This window comes from Amblyomma americanum, chromosome 1 (assembly GCF_052857255.1).
Source record: "Amblyomma americanum isolate KBUSLIRL-KWMA chromosome 1, ASM5285725v1, whole genome shotgun sequence".
NCBI classification, from domain to species: Eukaryota; Metazoa; Arthropoda; class Arachnida; order Ixodida; family Ixodidae; genus Amblyomma; species Amblyomma americanum.
In genome coordinates, this window is record NC_135497.1 from 29,009,013 (window position 1) to 29,032,027 (window position 23,015).

Genomic DNA, 23,015 nt, shown 5'->3' on the forward strand with positions numbered 1-23,015 from the left:
AGGTGATCCCTTTACTTAAAAATCAGGATGGGGGCTATGAATAGGGTAATATTAGGCCTGTTTAGTTAACATGAAACGTGGTAAAATTAATAGAAAGGGTGTTACTAATTCGGGGTTCAGCATTCGTGGACCATAGAACTCTTCTCAGCCCGTGTAAACTCGGTTTCCGACTACGATGTTCAATATCGAATGCACAAGCTGACCTTGAGAGCCGAATTATCTTTGCTCGTCGTGAACACCTGAACGCTGCTTTTATTACACTAGCAGTCTCCAAAACTTATGACAGCGTAGAACACTCCATCCTAACACATACTTTACAGTCTCTTCAGTTTCCAGATTATTTAGTAGCTTGGTTATCTGCATTTCTCTATAACAGTAAATTCTGTTACGTCCATAATGGTGTTCATTCAAAGTACAAACAAACGACAGGCGTACCGCAAGGAGCTGTTCTATCTCCAGTGCTGTTTAATATTCGGCTGAGCTCCATTACTCTCCATCGCCATGTTCACACTTGCGTCCATGCAGAAGATGCTGTGTTTTTTGAGGCTGCACCTGATATACATTCCCTCTATGATCAGTTGTAATCATATTTGAGCACTCATGAGCATGGTTGAGCAGCTTGCACCTGAAGTTAAATGTTAACAAGTGCACAGTCTTTGTTTTCCCTCTACAGGATCCTGTAGTGGTCTCTCTTACATGTCAATTACAGCCAATACCTCAGGTTCAATCCCTAAAATATCTAGGAGGCATTTATGATGAGAAACTCGCCTGATGGCCCCACAATGACCATGTCGCAGTGAAACGGGCTTGTACCACAGGCATGTTCCCCAGATTGTGCTGTCACCAGGATAGCATGCGCAGATGCGCTATTAATGATTTGCATATTATACATCAGGCCCATTTCAGAATTCAGATCTGTGTTGTTTTCAGGCTCAGCTACATACAAACTTCGTCCTCTTGTCTTTCTGAGGGGGAAGCGCTTCGAATGTGCCTTGGCCCCCACAAATTTGTGGCTACCAATGTGGTGCACCTTGAAGTCTGCATTCCTCCTCTCTTATCTAGACTTCACTTTCTAACTGTGCAGACTTACATAGGATTCTAGGAAAAGGCAGGTGTGGGAATATTCTATTCGCGTTGACACTGGTCCTTTTCTCTGCGCCTTCCAGGTTTCACTCCTATTTTTCAAGCAGGTTATGGCAGTATTACTTGTTCTATGGAAGCTAGACCCCTAATTACGACAGTAGCAGTCATTACCTATTCTTTACCTTTGTGTTCGTTCCTCGCAGCACATGTTGACGCTCCCACTTAAAACACGTTAAACCTGCTTCCTTCACATTTGAGCCTTGTTTATTTATTATGGGTTTCCAGTCACAGCAGTGTGACAGTAAATGAGATACCTGATAACCTCGCAAAGCTTCCCTAAGTGGCTCTAGGTTGCCTATCCTCCTGGCTACAGCCTATATCACAGCATCTGGGTTTTGGCGACGTGCGTTATTAAGCGCACAAGACACAGCACTTTTAGCATCGGCGGATTATCAGCACCTGAGGTATTGTTGAAGCAGCAAAGTTTGCCATTCTTGGCAGCTTAAGTATCAGTTACGAGACCGCGCTGCCGTATCTCAGCTCTAAATTTCTATCCACACAGGTTTGGTTTGGCGCTATCTCTCTGCATTTTGCCACGAGCCTGAATCTTCATTTTTGGCTCTATGGTCGCCGTTTCACCTCTCTGAGAAGATGGTTGCTGGAGGAGCCCTTGCAGCATATTGACCTTAGTTTGAGCAGCCCGCTCTAGCTACCATTTGGCACCACCATACGTGTTTTCAGCCACAAATCTGTTAGTACCGCTGTTCAAAATTTCTTGCTAGTCTCATCGACTGCCATGGCAAGTGTTACAATATTTTCTTTTCCGTGCATTATTACAGTTTGACTTACTTATTCTTTTTTAATACCACTATCTTTTTTATTCCAAACTCTTATCCCTGCTCAGGCTATGCCCTTCTTGAGGTAGAATTCACCAGTGTTGCTTTCCTACGTGCTCTTCTTTTGCCTATATTGAGTACAGGTGAATAGCAACCTCTGCCTCCTGATTCTTGGCCGATCCCCCAGTGAAGGTATGTGCCATCTTTTGAAAGGCTAACGACAACATCCAACATGCACATAAAGTTATTGTCCCGTCTTCAATCTCCTAGTTAACAGGTCCCATCATTTCGGCATCCAATCTGTCAGCCTATGCCCTATTACTACTATTTTCCCCTCTAAACACTCCTATTCCCAGCAATTCATTGACTGTGTCTTCGCCCCGTAGTGAGTATCTGCAATCTTTATTTGAGGCCAACCAACCAACACGACCACACGCTACCTTGCTGCAGTGTCTCTGACGATCCTTGCTGAAATGACAGAGAAAGCAAGATCTTCAGTGCCTCTAATTAGGGACCTGGAAAACTTGAGATCCAGACTGAAAATGCCTAGCCCACTAAAACAATCCAGCCTTATGCACATCCCATGCAGATGGCAGGAAAGCGACGTAACAGAGAAGACTCAAAATCTCTGGTAGCAGAAGAAAAAACAAATGCAACTAAGGCACGATGACTCTGTTGTTATTGTTGCTCTAGTTACGTAGCACATACCCACGACGGGGGTTAGGCCAGGGTTCAGTAAAGAGGGCCAAGAAAAAAAGGTAAACTGGTGCCAGGCTATTGGTTGTTCCTTGGGTAATAAGTCAGAGGTTAAAGTGGAAATTAAAAAATGGGAAACAAGATCACAGAATTTAGTACATTAAAATTACTGAAAGAGTTTTAAATTAGGAAATTTTGCATACAATCAGCAAGGGAATCTACCAGAAGCTCTTAAGTAATTGTGGAGGTATCAGAAAACTTGATGCAATGCAAAACCTTCGGCTCTCGCACCGAAGGAAAGCAGAAGCGGGACCGACAAAGTAAATCCCAACTTTGTAATGGGAATTTCTTGATGGGTCCTTCTCTGATGCGTGAACCTCCGGCAAGATGGTAGGAATTGTTCCAATATTTCTACTTCCCCACAAGTCATGCAAAGGTTTGTGGGAGACTGAGCCCGCATCTACATAAGTAAAGATTTAAGCGGGGGATCCTGCATTGCATGAGAGTCATCGCTACCTCACACTGCCGGGATTTACACGCACGAGCCTTCCACGGGTACATGAGATGTAGGCAGTCAGAGGTAAAGAGCAAGGGATCGTTGCACGTGGCTTCTATATACAGAAAAGTCTGAATATGAGACATTCCGAACAGAATGAGATTAGGAATGCTACAGGCAACAGGTGCATTCAGGGCTGAGTTTGCCAAGAATTCTGCTGCATCATTTTGAAATATATCACAGTGACCTGGAATCCAAACGAAGCGCACCTCTTTCACACATCACGGAATAAAAGACCTTGTGAGCGGCTAAAAAGAGTGTTCCTTGTGGACACCAGTGCCAACAAAACAGAGAGACAATCTGAGACGAATATCACCTGGGAAACATTGGAGAGAATTTTCAAAGCAGCCAGCCCAAGAGCCATAAACTCCACTAGAAATATGGGCGCGTAATCCGGGACTCGAACTGAAAAGCTCAAAAAAAAAGATTTTCAAGATACCAACCACTGCCTTCTGGCCAGCCCTAGACGCATCTGTAGCAATCCCAGTGTGACGTGGAAAATTCTCAAGGTGATCAGAGTGGAGACCAGTTAGTGCCCTGGCAGACAGATGCTTTGCATTAGGTGGGAAAATAAAACCAAAACCAATATCCACAGGGGACGTTGCGCAAACAACTCTACATACAAATTTCAGATCCACACCAATGTTCGATAATAGGTTCTGAGTAAAAACAACGTGAGGGAGGCTGAAGCTTGGCCAATGGTGAGTGCGAAAGAGAGCTGTGTGGGAGACAAAAATAGGTGTAGCCATACCAGGAGCAGACTCAAATGCCTGCAAAAAAGTCCTGACTGTTGAAAGGTGGAAACGGGAGTTAAGGTCGGGATTACGAGCCTCCAGGTACAGAACTGCGGTAGAAACTGAGTAAGGGCGACCTAGGCAGAGGCGCAGTGCGCACCTTTCTGACAGCAGCAACGGATGAAGCTTATATTTAGGAGATCTAGAAAAGAGCATGCAGCCAAATTCCAAATTAGATGCATTTGTAAAAAGAAGCGTGCCCCGGCGCATGCCAAGAGAGTGAGAGAATGATGAATGGAAAGGCAGGGAGGTTAACAAGGTGACGCCCAGTATGCTACCCTACATGTGGAAAGGGGAACGGAGGGAGAGACAGAAAAAGAAGAGAAGAAAGGGAGATCACTTTTCCACACCGTTGGCCATTACTACAAGGCCAAATTCTTATTACTTGTTCACAGTAGCCTACAGAGTGCATGCTCACCTTTCTCAACATTAGTCTTGATGTGGGGCCGCCATTCCATATTAGCATCATAAGCAATGCCTAGCTACATCAAAGGTTCCACCTGTGGTATGTTGTTCGAGTGATAGTGTAACAAGATATATAAAGGCATGTTGGACTGAAAATTGAAAAACTAGCACGCAACTTTTGCGCACATTTAATACCAAATTAATGTTATCCAGCCAAACCTTGCGTGCACTGAGATAAGCCTGGGGAGAAAGATATAGGGCATGAATGTCTGTTGCAGACGCAAAGAAAGCTGTGTCGTCTGCGTAAACATTAACTGTAACGTCAGGGTGTACAGGACTCTCGCACATCATTATATAGAAAATAAGTGCACAGAACTTTGTGGCACACCTCTGGTCTGGGCATAGGTGTCTGAGTTGAAGCAGCCATCAGTGCAAAGGAACTGCCGTCCTGTTAAGAATTCCTAGATCCATGCATACATGTAGAACGGCGGGTGTATCAATGATAATTTGGTGAGAAGCATAGAATGTTCAACACTGCCGTATGCTTTAGCAATGTCAAGCGTCAATAACGCTTATACTTCGTTGTTGCGCATAGCAAGACGGATTCTGCTCTCTAAATTGACATGGGCAGACTATATTGAGTATCCGCAATGAAAGCCATTCTGGGCAGAGCTCAATGCATGTTTTGATAGGCGACTGTGCAGAAGTATTTCTATGAGCTTTACCAAATTGGATGTTATAGCTATTCTACGAATATTATCAATATGAAAATCTTTCATTGAATCTTTTAGGAGTAATATTATTTTCACCACCTTCCAGGACTGCGGCACCAATGTTTCCAATGATTCATTGACCAGATCGAGGAGTTCGTGAGTGAACTCTTGGGCTAAGATTTTCAGCCCACCGACAGAGTCAGAAGCGAGGTGACGGAACCAGCAAGCCAAGGCAGCAGTCCATAACGAGGCTCCAACAAGGCATTCACGAAATAGATTCAGGACAACCTGCTCGGCTACAGCTCCTCGATATGGGACTGGTTGTGGCTTGAGAACCTCTCTGCTGTGCTTGCGTCTCAGCAGCCGATGTTCTTGTTGCAGCTTCCAGACAGCAATCTCTCGGCGATAACTTTCGACCATATGCGTTACAACAGTCGTAACCATCCTCTGAGTTTTTAACATGATAGGACTAAGGCTCCCGTTGCAGAAAACTCACATCAGGGGTGTATGTCAGGATTGAAAATAAGTGAAAACAGTACTTGTAATGTAAATTAGAGGTACTTGATTTTAATGCAAAGTAAAAGTGCAAAATTTCATTCAGTTTTTGAAAACATGGCCCTTGGGTCGCTAGCCACGCTACGGACTCTGTCACGTTGGACTGTCCATTTGCCTGAGATACAGCGACGGGTGATGTGTGGTAGTGGTGACTTAATTTGAACCTTTTTAATATTGTAATTAGTGGAACAAACTAGAGACGTGAAACTTGCTTAGATACGAATTAAAGTAAGAATATATGCACACAATGCAGTGTGGAAGAGTTCAAAGACAAGAATAGGGAAACTGCGTTATCTGTAATAAATGTGTGAATGTGAACAAAGAACAGTAACTGTGTGTAAACAGAAACCGCTGTTAAAGCTGTCGCGTCATACCCTTAAATGCGCAGTTTAAGTGTCTTCCTAATTTTTCTACACTGGACTATCCATGAACACGAAATACCTCTGCGTTTAAGAAAAAAAAGTTTTGGTTGGAGACATCTCAGAGACGTATAAGGAACTGACAACTGCTTGCTGCACTCCACTGAAATGGATCTGATTGTTAGGCGCTACTCCAAAATATTTGCATCAAGAATTCTTTCTAAAAAGGTTTTAACGGAATAAAATTAACAACATGCACACGATCACACACACACAGCACCTAAAAAGCTGCTCAATGCAATAAGATGCTGTACTTTTCATAGATTTCATGGCATTTTAGGACAAGGTAATAGAAAGCAAAAAATCGTACCTCGCGAGCCCTCTTCTCGCCAGGAGGAGGCCTTCAAGACGTATCATAAATCCAACGTCACAGGATGCCACAATATTCACAATCTTGAAGTTGAGGAAATGTGCCTGCAATGTTGTCAACAAGCATAGATCGCCGGTCACCAGCAAAATACAAAGCGGTACAGCCACAGTTCTCTCATACTTTAAATGATAGTGAAACTCAAGCTGAAGTTGTCCGGAGTTAAACAATTACAGGATTGCACTCAGGTCTGCTTAAGAGCGCAAATGCGAAAGCCTTTCCCTGTCCTCATTCTCCTTTCATTTTTCATTTTCTGTTTTACGCGACAGCGTATGCAGCTCGTTCGGTCGAAATGCCGTCGGCGTCGTAGTAGTAGTTGTAGTTGTGGGCACCGCCCGTCAGAAATATTCCTTCCCTTGTGGCATGGTTTGTGTCTCCACCGAGTGAGACAGGCGTCATTACACCTCCTTAAATTGTTCAACGGGCAAGGCGTCGTGCCGAATGGGCCGATGGCATTCTGTGGACAGGGCCCTTGGCAACACTGCAACACAGTGTCGCATCCCACTGTTAAAGACGAAGCTTAAGCGTCCTGCAATTTTTTCTCTATTTTTTGTTTTCATACTTTCTTGTTTTTACTTTTTATTTATTTTTATTTCTGGGTTATTTCATTACATATGCGTTGCTTGAGAACTGTTGCTTAATCAACTTTTGCACATTTATTTCATTTAAAACACAACTTAAGAGTGACAGTTTTTGCGAAAACTTTCGTCTACACTACAGTTTTTGCGAAAACTTCCGTCTACAACTTCCGTTACTGCTTCTGTCTACAACATCAGTCCACGCCACTCATGAGCCAAGAAAGTCTTTCGCCTTAAAACGGACGCTACCAGCACCCCCGCCGACCAAAATACTATGAGCGGGAACCCGCACAAGCTATGTGTATTACCGGTTGTGAAACGGAATACTGAGATACCTTTAGCGTAGCGTGTACCTTTAGCATAGCGTAGTGCTTATTGCGAGGCGCCACTGCGCATACGCACATGCAGCCCTGAGGACAGCAGATGGCACCACGTTCTCATAGAGCCCTGAAACCTATCGCTTCGAGACCAATCAGCGCCTGTGCAGTGGAAGGGCATGGTATATTAAGCGGTAGCGGTACGCGCTATGCTAAAGGTACAGTCTCGGTCAAAAGTCTTAAGGCCAAAGGCTTTTCGTTTCAGCCGCATAGCAGAGCCATTACAGCACTCTTAAAGACCGAATGACCTTGAAATGCTAGCAGAAGGTTCCTTCTTGTGATAGAGAAGCTTCCTGCTTGATTTATGTTTTGAACGGAGCTACAGCTGAACGCTGCTGCCTTAAGACTTTTGACCAAGACTGTACCTTTACGTGCCCATGGCGTTTTCCTTGAAGGAAAATGCAACCGTGGTATCGCACCTTTATTTGCTACTGCTAGCCGCACCGCACGAAAAAAAAAGTGTCATGGCTGGCATAATGCATGCCTGGTTACTTCTCGTAGAGGCCTGTCAGGTTTACACAACACACTATAATCCAATTAAAGGCGCACCGAGGACAAATTGAAAGCTGCCCTGTTAAGAATATCGTCTAGTTCTGATCATTAAAAGGCCACTCTAACAGGGCACGGAGTATCTATAAGGTAGCAAAAAGGCAAAAAATTAAATAGAGGTCTCCCCATCAGCGGCCAATTTCGTACACCCAAATTTTGGGCGCGGATCCCGGGGGCTGCGCCACATGGCTCATTCACTTGAAAACGATGGCAACCCACCCTTTTCGGTAAAGACATCAAGAGTTTGAATCGACCAGCGGGAAGATTCTCACAACCAATTTTCCCCGCAATTGAAGTGTTTTTTGATGCCGAGAAAGTGTTGACATACCCAGAAAGAGCCAAGGAATCAATTGATACTTGAACTAATAATTGCCCGGAGTTCACCTCAGCGTCCCTTCAACCGCGGACTGTGCTCATCACCCTTTGGTACCAATGCAAACAAGCTCTACACGACAAGTTGCGCTAGTAGAAGGCAATTAGGTGCATCGTGTTTGTTGCTTGCCAGCCTGCACTGGAGACAATATCAGATCAAATTTATTAGACTCTCATTACCAGGGTCTATCACTGCTCTTACTCTTCGACACAGAGCAGTCTATTCCTATATTACTATACATACACTGCCTACTTATGCTCCAATGGCCACATGTGCTCACCTGTCTATAAACCTTTATCTGCAAAGGGCTACAGGCCTTTAGCGGAGGGAGGTTAGATCATCATGAGTGCACCCACTACAGTACAAAGGCCTCTCTCATATATCTCCAATTCACCCTGTCCTGAATCTTCAGACCGTTGTGCCTTACATGCAGGCTGAGCAACATTATTTTTCTTTCTTGTTTCTCTGTCTACACTAATATATTGTCCTGAACCAGCTGCGGCCACCCCACCTCCGCAAATTAAGAAACCTCATTCACCCATCTAACCTTCTGCGGCCCTTTGCTACGCTTGCTTCTCTTGGAATCCAGTCTGTTACCCTCAAGGAAAATTGGTTATCTTGCCTTCACATTACATGCCCTCCGAAGACCATTTCTTCTATCTTTATTTCGACTATCATGTCTAGCCCTTGTTTGATCCCTGACCTACTCTGCCCTGTTCCTGTCTCTTAATGTTACACTTATCATTTTTCTTTCCACAGCTTACTGGGTTGTCCTTAAGATGACTCCTTCCCGTCAGCCTATATGTTTATGCCCCATAGGTAAGTACTGATAAGACGCAGCTCTTATATGCTCTTCTTCTGAAGGATATTGATGAGCTGCCATTGCTGACCTGAGAGAATCAGCCAAGTACGCTCCACCCCATTCTTATTCTAGTTTCTTAACTAGAATAAGAAAGAATAAGAAAGCGCTGTCTTGTGTGTAGCAGTTTCTCTGCACAAAGTAGGTTCCCAGACCGCACATTTTCCTGTAGCGTATTTTGTGATGGTGAATTTTTTTAGAGGCGCGGGTACAACTGTAGTTTAGTTAGATATTAGTAAGCCCATTATCCTACTTCTTGTAAAAAAAATGTCCTTACGTCAAAGCCCAGTTTCTGTATGATTCGGGCAAACTTCCTTGAAGCAAGCTTGGCCTTCATTTCACTGCAAAGCAAAAGGCATATATTTACGTATTTGGCTTATGTTAATTTCACATATTAGCATGCAATAAACAACTATTCCATGCCAGTGCTTCAGTCTCCGATCATCACTGCAAAACAAATAACAAATAATTTTTCTCCTCATGCTTCAAGAATGCCAATTCCTTTCTCTTCCAACTCAAAACATTCATCATCGTCATCATGACTACGCCCACTGCAGGGCAAAGAGGCCTCTCCCATGTCTCTCCAATAAACTCTCTTCTTTGCCAGCTGCGCCCACCCTATGCCTGCAAATTTCTTAATATCATCCGCCCACCGAACTTTCTGCCGCCCCTGCTACGCTTGCCTTACCTTGGAAACCACTCCGTTACCCTTAAGGACCAGCGGTTATCTTGCCTTCACATTACATGCCCTGGCCAAGCCCATTTATTCCTCTTGATTTTGACTAGGATGTTATCAACCCGCGTTTGTTCCCTCACCCCCTCTGCCCACTTCTGGTCTCTTAATGTTACACCCATCATTTTTCTTTCCATGGCTCGCTGCCTTGTCCTTAACTTAAGCTGAACCTTTTTCATTAGCCTCCATGTTTCTGCCCCGTACATGAGTACCAGTAAGATACAGCTGCTGTACGCTTTTCTCTTGAGGGATATCAGTAAACTGCCATTCATGATCTGAGAGAACCTGTCCTAAGTAGACATATTCCTTTAACAGTTCCAGCACCTCGCTACCAATTGTGAACTGCTGTTCTCTTGAGAGACTGTTGAACATTACTTTGGTTTTCTGCACATTAATTTTTAGACCCACCGTTCTGCTATGCCCGTGTAACTCATTGATCATGCTATGCAGCTCATCTCCTGAGTGACTACGGAAGGTAATGCCATCGGCCAATCGCAAATTAGTCAGGTATTGTCCATTAACTCTCATCCCTAACAGTTCTCTATATAGGCCTCGGACCACTTCCTGTAAACACATGGTGAATAGCCTTGGCGAGGTCGTGTCTCCCGGCCTGACATCCTTCTTTGCTAGAATTTTATTCCTCACTTTATGAAGGACTATAGCAGATGTGCAGTTGTTATAGGTATCTTGCAGTATTTTCACATAAGGCTCTTCTACGCCCTGATTTCACAATGCCTGCTGTGGTTTCCACTGAGTCAAATGCTTTCTCGTAATCAATGAACGCTACATATAGGGGTTGGTTATATTCTGAGCATTTCTTCATCACCTGACGTATAGTGTGAATATGGTCCATTGTCGAGTATGCTTTACAAAATCCCGCCTGATCATTTGGTTGACTGAAGTGTAAGATTCTCCTGATTCTATTTGCAATTACCTTAGCAAATACCTTGTAGGCAATGGACAGAAAGCTGATCAGTCTGTATTTTTTCAAGTCCTCACAAACAGTCGCAATGGTAGGAAACGGTGGCACCAAAATAAGGAGACTTTCATTATACACGAGATTGTAAAACCGCTTTTTCTTTCTAAGATGCATATTCGTCAAAACAATTGATTGACGCTGCCTGTCCACCATTGTAGTTTTCAATAAGCATGTGCAGTTCAATCGGGAAAAACATATAATGAGGTCCAGAAACATACTGCACTCCAGTAAGATATCGTGTGGTATCAGAAGTTGAAAGAGACAACAGAAAAAGTTTTGTCATCAGATGAAATTTGTTGTAATGTTTTTGCTCAAACACCATTAGTAACGGCAGAAATGTTTGTAATGAGAAGAAAATTTTGCACATTTACTACAGAAAATTACTATAACTGCAGACTGCAGAAAATCACTATAGAAAAAGTACAGCAGTACAGAAAAATACTACAAAACAAAATTTTGTGGTTGCGTCAAAACTGAAAACTATTTTGTCGTCCTTTTGACATGATTCTTTTGTTTTCCGGACTAAGTATTACGCTGCGAAAACCTATCAGCATGAAAATGGTTGAAGACAGGCTACCAAGCTCACACCTTTAAGGAATATTATTTACTTTATTCACAACTTTCCATGAAAGCCTCCTTGCTGTGATATGAAGGATGCTAAACTGCCCTCAAAACAAACAAAAAAGGTGCATCACACTGTCATGCGAGTTGCTGAGTACTCTATTCTTTATGCAATGAAAAAAATGGTCACTGGAAAGCTCTGCGACAAGGAGATGTGCGGGTGCCTGCTTAGCTTCCTTGACACTCCGTATCACTTCGCGGCCGGATGTGTAGGCTGCATAATGTGTCCCTAGAACAAGCGCAGAGATCCCACAGAAAGATTCCGGTGCAAGCCTGGAAGTCAACTCCTTTTACAGTGCATGTATTTAGAGCACAGGAAATGAAATGCCGCAAATGAAAGTTTGCGTGATGCTCCCCACACTACGAAGTACCTGGCTTCCAACGCAAGCCACCAGTGTTGCGCACAATGACAAGTGGGCAACCAGCGGAGACAGTTTCGGTGTAAAGCAACATGAAAATCTGGAATCTGCCAGATTTGTGTGCACCCAGAGCACTAAAATAAAGCTCCATTATCACCAGCATATGGATTTTCCCGGTTTAACATCAAATTGCATGTTATGTAGCCAAGGATAACAAATGGCCAAAGGATCCAAAAGTCCAGACATCTGTCCTAAGAATCTTGATGTCCTGACTAAATGCCTCTGTCTTGATCAAAGCAACCCTGTGCCTCCTAGTGCAAATACTGCCCTGCACAGTGACCAGCCAATTCAAGATCTGGCCCCACCAGATGTTTGGAAACGTAGAATATTTTACTTTTTTTCCTTGATGGAAAAGATATGTGGCTCATGAAAGCGTTCGTGCCATCAAAAGCTCATTGCTGTTAGAATGACAGCAGTGGTGCGCGTGTGCATCCCGCAAAACCGAATACCAAAAAATATTGGTTTTTGATTTTCGGCTATTAGATTATTGAAGTTACAGGTCCATTAAGCTAGACGTCGAGAGTTTCTGCTCTATGAAATGCGCCATTCAACATCCTTCATTTCTGGCTGGTCCTAGGCAATAAAGAGGTGAAAAAAATTACCGACGGTGCTGTTCTCTCACAGATAATTTTATCGTTTGAGTCCATGCTTTAAACCATGACTTGAAATCATTAGAGACACATGAAATATCACCGGATGTACATCAATCGAAGTCAATACGTTGAATCCATAGCGGTTCTCTAGTGCCAGCAATCAATAATCGAGTCTACGCTCCGCACTATACACTGTCTTTTCAACAGATGCACTCGGGCACCTCACCCAACAGCATTGCAAAATCAGAAAGCATAAGATAGAAGAAAATTCACTGAAAGTTTACCCAGCCGGTAATGCGATTTTCAACGACATCTAGGTTGGTGCGAAATGCTCCTACCATCCCTAGCGTTCAGTAACACTGTGCGGGGAAGGGTGTGGGGAGAGAGTCGTCGTTATGCTACTTGACCAGCAATAGTGTAGGCGTAATCTCTAGGGAATTGTCTTTGTAGAGAGCGTTAGAGTATATATGAACAGTAACCAGACATGGTGTGGAGCAGTTGTGTTCAGGGGTACGTGCGAAAAGAAAGACGCCACCGACAATGTGATTTCAACGGGCGTGCCACATACAGGTATCACTGCATGCATGAATCACGATTTCATCTCACTCTTTGGCTCCGCTGCACAATATTTTTCCAGATCCGAAGACAAGAGCCATGGCCCTGGGCTCCCCAATGCGCATGACAAGTGCCGGGGTGCGCTTCGGATCGTACTCCGTGTTGGGGGCATGCAGGGCGATCTTCCTCAGGTCCAGCCTGCAGCCCAGGCTTAACGATGCCATAGTGTTCCTGTGAAAAGTTGTAGCTGGGATGACTGACAATTTATGCATCATTAAACATCACTCCTATTGTTTCAAAACGACACTTGCACAGATTGCGGCAATATGATAAAGGCAATGCGTTCAGAGCCATATTAATCGTTGGCTTCATCTTGTTCCAATATACTAAGTACCAATAAAACATGTTAAATATGAATTATTCATGAACCAAGTTAATTCGCCTGGAATGACAAGTGCACTTACAAAACCTTTCGCAACAGACAGCTGACGGAGAACGTAATGGACACAAGCTGTTGATCCCAGACGAAAAAAATGACAAAACCGTGTCATATTCACATTTCACACTTTTTGTTTTCATTTTATATTTTCCTGTTTAATGTTATTTCAACTTCGTTTTCTATCAATTTTGTGTTCCTTTCGTGTATTTGCCTTGTACCGCATCTGTTATACCATTATTATGGTTTATTTTTCTCTATATTCCTTAACTTTGATATGCCCTCACACCCAATGCTGTTCGTGGAGAGTGAGGTAGAAAGAAATAAATAAGTATACAAAATACGATAAAATATTTTGGAATTGTGTCCTAACAACAGCTTCTTGTGATGTCATAGCGTTTTTCTGCAGTACTATACTTTTTTCTCTAGTAATGTTCTGTGGTAAATACACAAAATTATGTTGTTGATACAAAATTTTTTTGTTTTATTACTATTTTCTTGGCAAAAATGCTGCAGAAAATTTTTGTGACAACAGAAACTATTCTCTTTTTTGACTGGGATACGCTGAAAATCGGAAATCTGAGCTAACAATCCCACGTTTCGACGTTATTAGTATCCACGAGTGATATGTTGCTCGCTAAAAGGTCACTATCTCCAATAGCAATTCTCTCTCGAGCAACGAAGTTGTGCCACAATGACCCATCATTCGTCCAGCAGTAGCATGAACAACAAGGAAGGGAGTTCGCCTTGAAGTGAATACCTGTCATCCTTTTCATTGGCTAGAAAAGAAGTACCTTCTCTTCAGGGCGAAAACTGCTAAATGCTTGGCATGAGCAGAAACCCTGGTCTCCTGACTGCCTCTTTATTCTGGTAAACGCCGGCTTTAATTTTGTAGGTAGTGTAAGTTTTAAGATGCTGTTTCACAAGAATCATGACAATTCGTGCCTTTGCCTAATATTTATCTTGTGCATAAACATGTTTTTTAAATAAAAACTAAAGGTAGCGCAATAGAAACAGACTGGTCCTTCGAGGATGTTTACAGCTACAAAAAATTTGCAACAGCAAAAGCTCATGCATCACTGCATGAAGCAGATCCTCATTGTTGGAAGACACGTACATTCATCTAGCCAGCACAGAAGAGCAGCAAAATTATTTGTGGACAATAAACAACCTGGGAAAAAAAAGATCAGAATGCATGTTGGCATAGCTCCAATGTGCACCTTTTTATAGTTCATCAGGTTCAGCTGACGGTTATTTTCTCAGAGTGAACAGCCCAGCATACTTCTTTGTGTGGACTGAGATCTAATTACTGCTGTTGAGAAAAAGAGCCTGATAAATCTTTTCACCTCATACACTCTCTGGCTTCATCCCACGGGTGTCATTGCTTTCACAGTACAGTTTAATGCGGGAAGGAAGAAGCAGGTTCTTTTTTTGGCAGAACAGCGGTATCAGCAGAAATGACGGTACCAAATATTTGACATTTTTTAGCATAGCGCGTACTGCTACCGCTCACCGCCCACTGCGCTGCACAGGTGCCGATTGGTCCCGACGAGGCAGGCTAGTACGGTGTTGACATGAATGTGGTGCCATCTAGCTTTCTCAGCTCAATTTGCACGTCGGCAGTGGCGGCCCGAAGTACGCGGTAGCAGTAAGCCCTAGGCTAAAGGTATTTATAGTCAACATAACTTACGAAGACAAAAAATAGCGGCCAAAGCTGTGAGAACGTTCACAAGACATTTTAGGAGAGACAAAAAAATTACGGGACACTTTGGCAAATAAAGTGCTGAGAGGCGAAAGCCGACCATTCTGTGACAATCTTCAATATGCCGTGACGACATTTGGTGGATGTGACGTCACACCATTCCCGTGGCTATATCGATACCCAAGTTATACATCTTTCGGAGATCTTGAGTATTAATTATTACTTGCTAAGCTTTCATGATCGCTGCGTGAATGCTAACTGGAGCCTGTTTAAAGAAAAAGTTGCTGCGCTCACTGAAAAATATGTTCCACGCTTAGTCATCACCTCTAACCGTCAATCACCATGGTTCACTAAATCGTTAAAACGGCTCTGTAATAAGAAAAAATACATGTTCCGCTCTGCAAAACTAACCGGTTCCCAAGAACGTTGGACTGCTTATCAGGCCGCGGCCCTTGAATATAAAAGTGCACTGAAGGATGCCAAAGATTTGTTTTTCAATGACACATTACCTTCCCTTTTGATAAATAACCCTAGGCAATTTTGGAGCGTAGTTAACAAAAAAGACAATTCATCCATCAGCCTTAAAGACTCCAGTGACCAACTAATTCATCCTAATGAATGTGCAAATGTTTTAAACAGTGTATTCATTTCAGCTTTTTCCAAAAATCAGTGTTCGGTAACCCCTGCATATAACAGTGCTGACTTTTTACCGATGGATTCTTTGATCCTGCTGGAGTGGAAAAAATAGTTGAAAAACAAAAGGTTTCTTCATCATGTGGTGTTGATAACATTAGTTCTAAGTTCTTGATTAAAACCAAAGTATACAGCGCAATAATACTCTCTAACCTATTTCAGCAATCTCTTGAAACAGCATGTATACCTGATGACTGGAAGGTTGGGAAGGTGATTCCCTTGCATAAATCTGGTGATCAACATTCCCCGCATAATTATCGACCCATCTCACTTACCAGCATTCCGTGTAAAATCATGGAGCATATTAGTTACTCTCACCTTGCATCGTTCCTTGATTCTAATGCCTTTTTTACGGACAGTCAACATGGATTTCGGAAGTGGTTTTCTTGCGAAACACAGCTTTTAACCTTCACACATGATCTAAATTCATTCCTCGACAGGGGTTCCGTTGTCGACTGCATATTCCTCGATTTCTCAAAGGCGTTTGACAAGGTCTCTCATCAACTGCTTTTTTTTAAACTTAGTAAACTTAACCTCGACCCTAACATTCTTAGGTGGCTGCATTCGTTTCTCACTAATCGTTCACAATTTGTCACCGCTAATAATGTTTCTTCCTTCACTTCTCCAGTTGGATCTGGAGTACCACAAGGCTCTGTTCTAGGGCCTCTGCTTTTTCTTATATATATCAATGACTTACCTGACAATCTATGTTCAACAATAAATCTTTTTGCTGATGACTGCGTCATATACCGCGAAATTAACAGTGACTCTGATATAGCTCTTCTTCAATCGGATATTGATCATGCTCTTGAATGGACTAACAAATGGAACATGGAACTAAACATAAAAAAGTGCAAGTACATGCGGGTTTCTCGTCGTAACACCACATTCCCTTCATATCGTCTTAATAATTGCAGCCTTGAGTCTGTGCCTTTTTACAAATATTTAGGTGTCTTCATTTCCCATAATCTTTCTTGGAAAGTACACATAGACTATGTAAGCAATAACACTAACCGCATGCTGGGCTACATACGCCGTAACTTTAATCTTTCTTCTAGCTCCGTAAAACTGCTTCTCTACAAGTCGTTGGTTCGTAGTAAACTAGAATATGCTGCATCTATCTGGGACCCCTATCAAGAGACACTAATATACCAACTCGAATCTGTACAGAACTGTGCGGCCCATTTCATTCTCTCGAATTATCACCGTAACTCGTGTCAGTGCCATGAAATCAAGCTTATCACTCCCACTACTGTCGCAACGTAGAAATATATCCCGCCTTTGTCTATTCCATAAGATTTACTACGATAACCCCATCCTTAAGAGAAAATTTATAACGCCACCTTGCTACGTTTCAGCTCGGATCGATCATCGTCATAAAGTTGGTATTCTTTCATGCCAAACAAACCACTTTTACAACTCATTCATCCCCAGCACATCGGCACAATGGAATCACCTTCCCCGATCGGTCGTCGAAATAAGTAACCGTTCTGTGTTTAAATCGGCTTTAACTAACTTGATGGTAACATAGTACATGTAATTCTTGCGCCCTGCCGTTTATTCTTTTCAGCTTATGTGGTAGTTAAAACAGACCTGGTCTGCGTGGTATGCTTACTTTTATGCTTACTTTTATTCTTTGCTCATAATTTCGTGTTAAATGACTGTTAATTCGTTTGATTGTATTTGCTGTAACCTACTGATTTGCACGAGCCATATTCTTGTTCACATTTTCGTGTTACTTGTGACTGCTGTTCCTTTGTTATTTTGTCTATTGTACCCCACTCCCCTCTGTAATGCCCTCGGGCCCTGAGGGTACTGAAATAAATAAATAAATAAATAAATAAATAAATAAATAAATAAATAAATTACACATTTTTCATCTAATTTGACACAAATACGTTTTTCCGACTATTCACTATGCCGTGACGACTTCCGGTGGATGTGGCGTCAAACCGTTCTCTTGGATATATCGACGTCCGTGCTATTTCGACGCAATTTTGACATTTTTGCCTATAATGAATTAACTAATTATTCTACAGTCATCAAACTTGGCTTCTAGAGAGAGAGAGAGAAATAACATTTATTTGCACGCATCAAAAGGTTGATCGGCATCCGAGGCGCCACTCGGTCCCAAGCCATGTCCTCCCCCTCAGCCGTTGACTGGGATCTCTTGGATCTCAGCAGCAGCAATGGCGAGACGGATAACTTCACGTTGTTTAGTTTCGTCCTCGTTGTGAAGCAGTGCCTCCCAGGACTCATCCATTCTATCAAGTTGTCCAAAACTCGGACATATCCACATCATATGCATCATGTCCACTATGCCCTCGCAACGTTTGCACCTGAGGCTGAAAATCTTCGGATGTCACCTGCTGTAAAGCTGAGGGTTAGGGAATACTCCGGTTTGTAGCTTGCACCACGCAACCTCTTCGTTTTTGGTTAGCTGCTTACTTGCTTTTGGAAGTAGCGCTCTGCCTAAATTGTAATGATTTAGGATTTGCTGATACGTATTAAGATCGTCATCGAACTGTAGGAGCTCCTCATCGCGCAAGGGGGACAGGGTTGTGCACAAGACACCACTGGGATTCCGGAAGGCAGCTAATCCTGGGCCACTACGTGCGCTTTCTCGTTTCCCCTCAACCCTCGGTGCGCGGGTGTCGAAATGAGCGCTACCTGTTCTGCCGGTGGTGGACTACCGGCCGACACCCGTGCAGCTGTGGCTGAAATGCAGCCCGCGTCAGTTTCTAATAGCTTATTTGGCTTCTAGGTTTATTTTTTCCTCCTCTATCTGAAGCAACCTTTTTTTTCTTTTTTTTTTCTTCCCGAGATAAACGTGACACCCTCTGCGAACGGGACGATATTATGAGCCATTAAAGGCTGTCGCCTTAACCCTTTGATGCCCAAAGCTTTATTTCAATATGGAGCATCACAGAAAATTTAGCATGCATATAGGACGGACAAAATATGCGAATTTTGCTGTCAGAAAAAAATCATGTTTATTCATGGCTGCATAATGAGGTGTTGCTCCAGAGCAATATTGGGCATCTGTAGTCCTACTTCACATGGAATGCCTTGAAGCAGTTGCGGCTTGGAAGGAGACATAGGTGCATGCTACACTTTGCACAGTATAGAAAAGTGTAGCCGGATTTGCAGTACTTACACCGGTTCTTCTTTTCACCATACTGAGGCCAGTGATTCATGCCATCATACCTCATGTCCACTGTGGGCCTTGGTGTCACTGGACAATGGATCATCTGTTTTGCACGCAGAATTCCAAGGCGGCACCTGATCTTCTTTTCAATGGGTTTGACTTCACAAGTGCAAGGGTCTGGGCAATTTGAGCTCGAAAGTTCAGGAGTGACAACTTTCTTTGGACGGACAGCTGAGCACCGTGACGTTTGTACAGCAGTCACCCATTGACAACTGAAACATCAATCATCCAAAAAAATATCTGCATGTACCATCTTTTGGACTTGTGGTCCGTGCGATACAACTCAATGAGCATGTCAGCGAGATCAACACCTCCCATGAAGGCATTATACTCCCTTATGGCAAAAAGGCGTGGAACATCGACGATGTGCTTTTCCTTGCTGTTCCAACGCTTACTAATGTCGCTTAGTTGGAAGCCAGCATAGGTGGACACAAGGTGGGCAGAGCTGTTATCGAACCATTTGATGATTCCAATATTAGACTCCTCATCCAAGCGAAAATCCACGGAGCCTCTTCCTTGCGCCTTGAGAGCTGCATCAACAGCCAGTGGGCACTTCTCTGTCCTGTCGGCCCTGAAGGTGCCAACACACAGGAATCCTTTGCAACTCAGTTCCTCCACAAGGTGCAGGCTGGTAAACCAGTTATCAAAAAGTAACTTATGGCTTTTGTGCTCTGGAAGATCTTTCACCAGATCAATGACTATATCGCCGGAGATGCCGAACCCATGGTCGTGCACAGTGCCTTTACCTGATGATGAAGTCATGCATCATGCCGGAAGAATCTGCCCTCGTGAAAACTTTATAACCCCACTTGTGAGGCTTGGATTTCACGTACTGCTTTAGGGGTGACCTCCCCTTGAATGGAATAATTTGTTTGTCAATGCTTTGCCGCTCCTCTGGAGCCACAACATTCATGTTCTTCTTCAGTCGGTCCACAAGTGCACACCTTGAAAAGGCGGTCGTGGCCCTCGGAGTCCCGTGGTACTGCCTGCAAATTGTCATTCATGTGTAGGCACTGATGTATGGCCTCGAAGCGATTCCTCGACATGAGGTCCGCCACAGGCGCAAATCTTGTGCCGCGCTGCCAAAACATCTGGTAATGAGGTACTGGTGACTGTCCCTGAAATCAACAATATGGAAAGATACTTCATTTCCTCCTCGGTGATGTTTGCACAGGTGCCTTTCTTCTGGGTAGAATACAGATTTGATTGATAGCGCAATATGTCTACCATATCTTCATCAAAAAACGAACGAAAGTATTCATAAGGGCTTAGCACCTCGTCGGGCGGAGAGGGCAGCTCCCCCTTCCAGTCAGTGTCATCAACGGAAAGGTCTTCTTTCCTCCATGTTCTGCGAACTTTTTCTTTCTTTTTCTTGCGCGGAGCCACCGAGTGGGCACGAGAAGTACCCGGCAAAGCTTCAAAATTACCGCCTGACATTCCTTCGTCATCCTCTACGCATGGCTCTTTGTCACGAAGATTGGTCACTATTTCTAGTGGACAGGTATCAATCAATTTTCGAGCATCTCTCGGATCATAGTCGGGGTCATCCGGGTCGCTGTCGAAGTCAGCGTCGGACAATTTACCGTCCGGAAGAAAGATAAGCTCCTGAATTTCTTCATCAGTAAGCCACTTTTTTTTTTTATTTGACATCGCACAAAATATGACCTTATGAGGAAGGCGTATCCTATTTGGTAGAATGAACATTCTGCTATTCCTTTGCTTTACCTTCAGCACAGCAAAAACTCCCACAAACGATATCTCCCTACATGTGATCATGCCTCCGCATATGCCCGTTGTTGCTCCTGGGCAACACCACTTTTGGCGCGTAAAAGTTTGTCGTATAAATTGCGGAAACACCGTTTAGCCTCCTCGTAGAAGACCTTATGAGCTATTCTAAATCTGACAGTTGTCATAGTAGTGCCCTATACCGCCGTAACTGAACAAGTTTACTCACATGTGCGGTCCTTGTGCTGGCACCTGTCAGAACCGTCCAGAAAAACAACAAAGAGCCTGTAAGAGCCTAACTAGGCTTACAATATGCTTAAATAAATAAATAAATAAAATAAAAAGGAGCAGTGCTGCCATCTCTATGTATTTACTTCAAGCTCAAGATGCTCGCTAGTCTTAGTACATTCCACAGATGGCGCCAGCAGTATCGTGCAGCAGGGCACGTTCAAGAAAAAAGTTTTTAGGCTGTTGCTCTTGGGCAACAGTGGGCACCAAATGTCTTCGAGCAAAGTACACGGAGGGTATGAGCACGACGTGTCAACTTTGCGGAGGCGCTGATGAAACCATCGAGCACATCGTGTTGGAATGTGCAGGCCTCCACCCGTCGGTTTCGGATGCACAGGACAATTCCTCAATAGGCCCCATGCCACATAACGCGATCAGCGGTCCCAACCATGGTAGATGTATACTGGTAGCGAAGGCTCCATAGACGCCCATTGGTCCAAAAAATGGCGGCTCATGGGCACTCCAGCGCCTCCTGGATTTTGGGGGGCAAACTACGCAAACGTGACGTAGAATGACGTCACGCATACGTATGCTTTTGGCGCGAATTATAAAGCGGTCTTTCTGTAGAAACCGCGTTTTCGAGCCCGTATCTCTCGAAGGTTGCTGCATTTCAGCGCGCCCCAACCTTTGCCAGTCAAATGTGCTCGAGTTCCTGCTAGTTATGGCCTTGTTAAGGTGCAATTGGGAACGCAATGAAAGTGACTGGTAAAGGAGGGGCAGCATAGAAAGGCAGCAACACTTCCAGACACTGGCGAAGCATGCATGATTCGTAGTGCAAATACTGGTGCTAGTACTTTTGAGAGCTTTTGAGTACAGCAAGGTATGATGCACAAAACACTGGCTCAAGTGCACAGTTCGCAATAGAGTGTACGGCAAGTATGGTTTTCATAGTTTCATATTCATTGTTTATTGCAGCAACCAAACAAATACAGTCACAAAGCACACCCTTGGCACACAAACAAAAAATACATGTCACAGGCAGCACAAGCAGTATTGTTTAAGTTGGCTAATCATCTCAATAGTCACAGTGCAGAGCCTTGGTGCAGATAGGAAAAAGCCCTGAAGTGCCACGAACGTTGTCAGTTAGGAAATTGAAAAGTATAGAAAACAATGCTACGACAGCTTCAATTGAAGCAAACATAACATGACATAAGTAGGCGCATCAACACAGACCATAGAGCACACTGGGATTATTCTTCACATTTAATTTCTTCAGCTGAAAGAATATAGCAGGTGCGTTTACATCTGCAAGGCAATGTTAAAGCCAGCTTTAGCACCCTCAAACGTGCTCAACGTAGGAGCAAATACCATACATTGAGCCATACCATACATACATCTCCATACCATACCATACCATACCATACCATACAATACCATACATCTCCAGAGTACTTCTAGTCGTTAGCCGGATAAATTTGAAGTAATTTTACGTCAACAAAAGTACACATGAAGTACAGCGTACAGTGAAGTGCAAGGACATTCACGGGGCAGTAAAGCATGTAATCAGTGTACTGTACGCTACAATATAGCCAGATAAAAGTCCAGCGCTGTTCTGTTCGTTGCGCTGACAAAGATCCTACTAAAAACTCTGAGATGCAACTAGCCTGCTAAAAGGTGGCCTGGTAGCCAGTGGTGCCGAATGGTAGTTATGATGACAATGGTTGATTTCATTATACCTGCCAGCACGGAACTGCAGGGGGGGCGAGCAGGTGGAAAAATTAATCCCAGCGCCACGGAAACTAGGTTAATCCATTGCCTAGAAAGTCTCCTTTCAGAGGCATTCGCTTTATCGGTATGGCGTTTTATCTGACAATATTGCACAAGTACATAGGTGACACTTGAACAGGCTGTACATGGCATAAAAGTACCCTAAAAGAGCGACATAGTGGAATGAACGATGAAA

The 23,015-nt window shown here is 43.5% G+C and overlaps 1 protein-coding gene across 1 annotated transcript in view; it reads right to left on the reverse strand.

The window, feature by feature from the left end:
- Window positions 1-21,132, reverse strand: part of LOC144112361 (TATA-box-binding protein-like) — a 37,784-nt gene extending 16,652 nt beyond the window's left edge. The window contains exons 1-4 of the mRNA XM_077645210.1: window positions 21,054-21,132; window positions 13,112-13,291; window positions 9,438-9,501; window positions 6,368-6,471 (exon numbers count right to left, since the gene is read on the reverse strand). Coding sequence (XP_077501336.1) covers window positions 6,368-6,471; window positions 9,438-9,501; window positions 13,112-13,291; window positions 21,054-21,055 — 350 coding nt within the window. The 5' untranslated portion in view covers window positions 21,056-21,132. The remainder of the gene's footprint in view (window positions 1-6,367; window positions 6,472-9,437; window positions 9,502-13,111; window positions 13,292-21,053) is intronic.
- Between the last annotated feature and the right edge of the window lie 1,883 nt (window positions 21,133-23,015).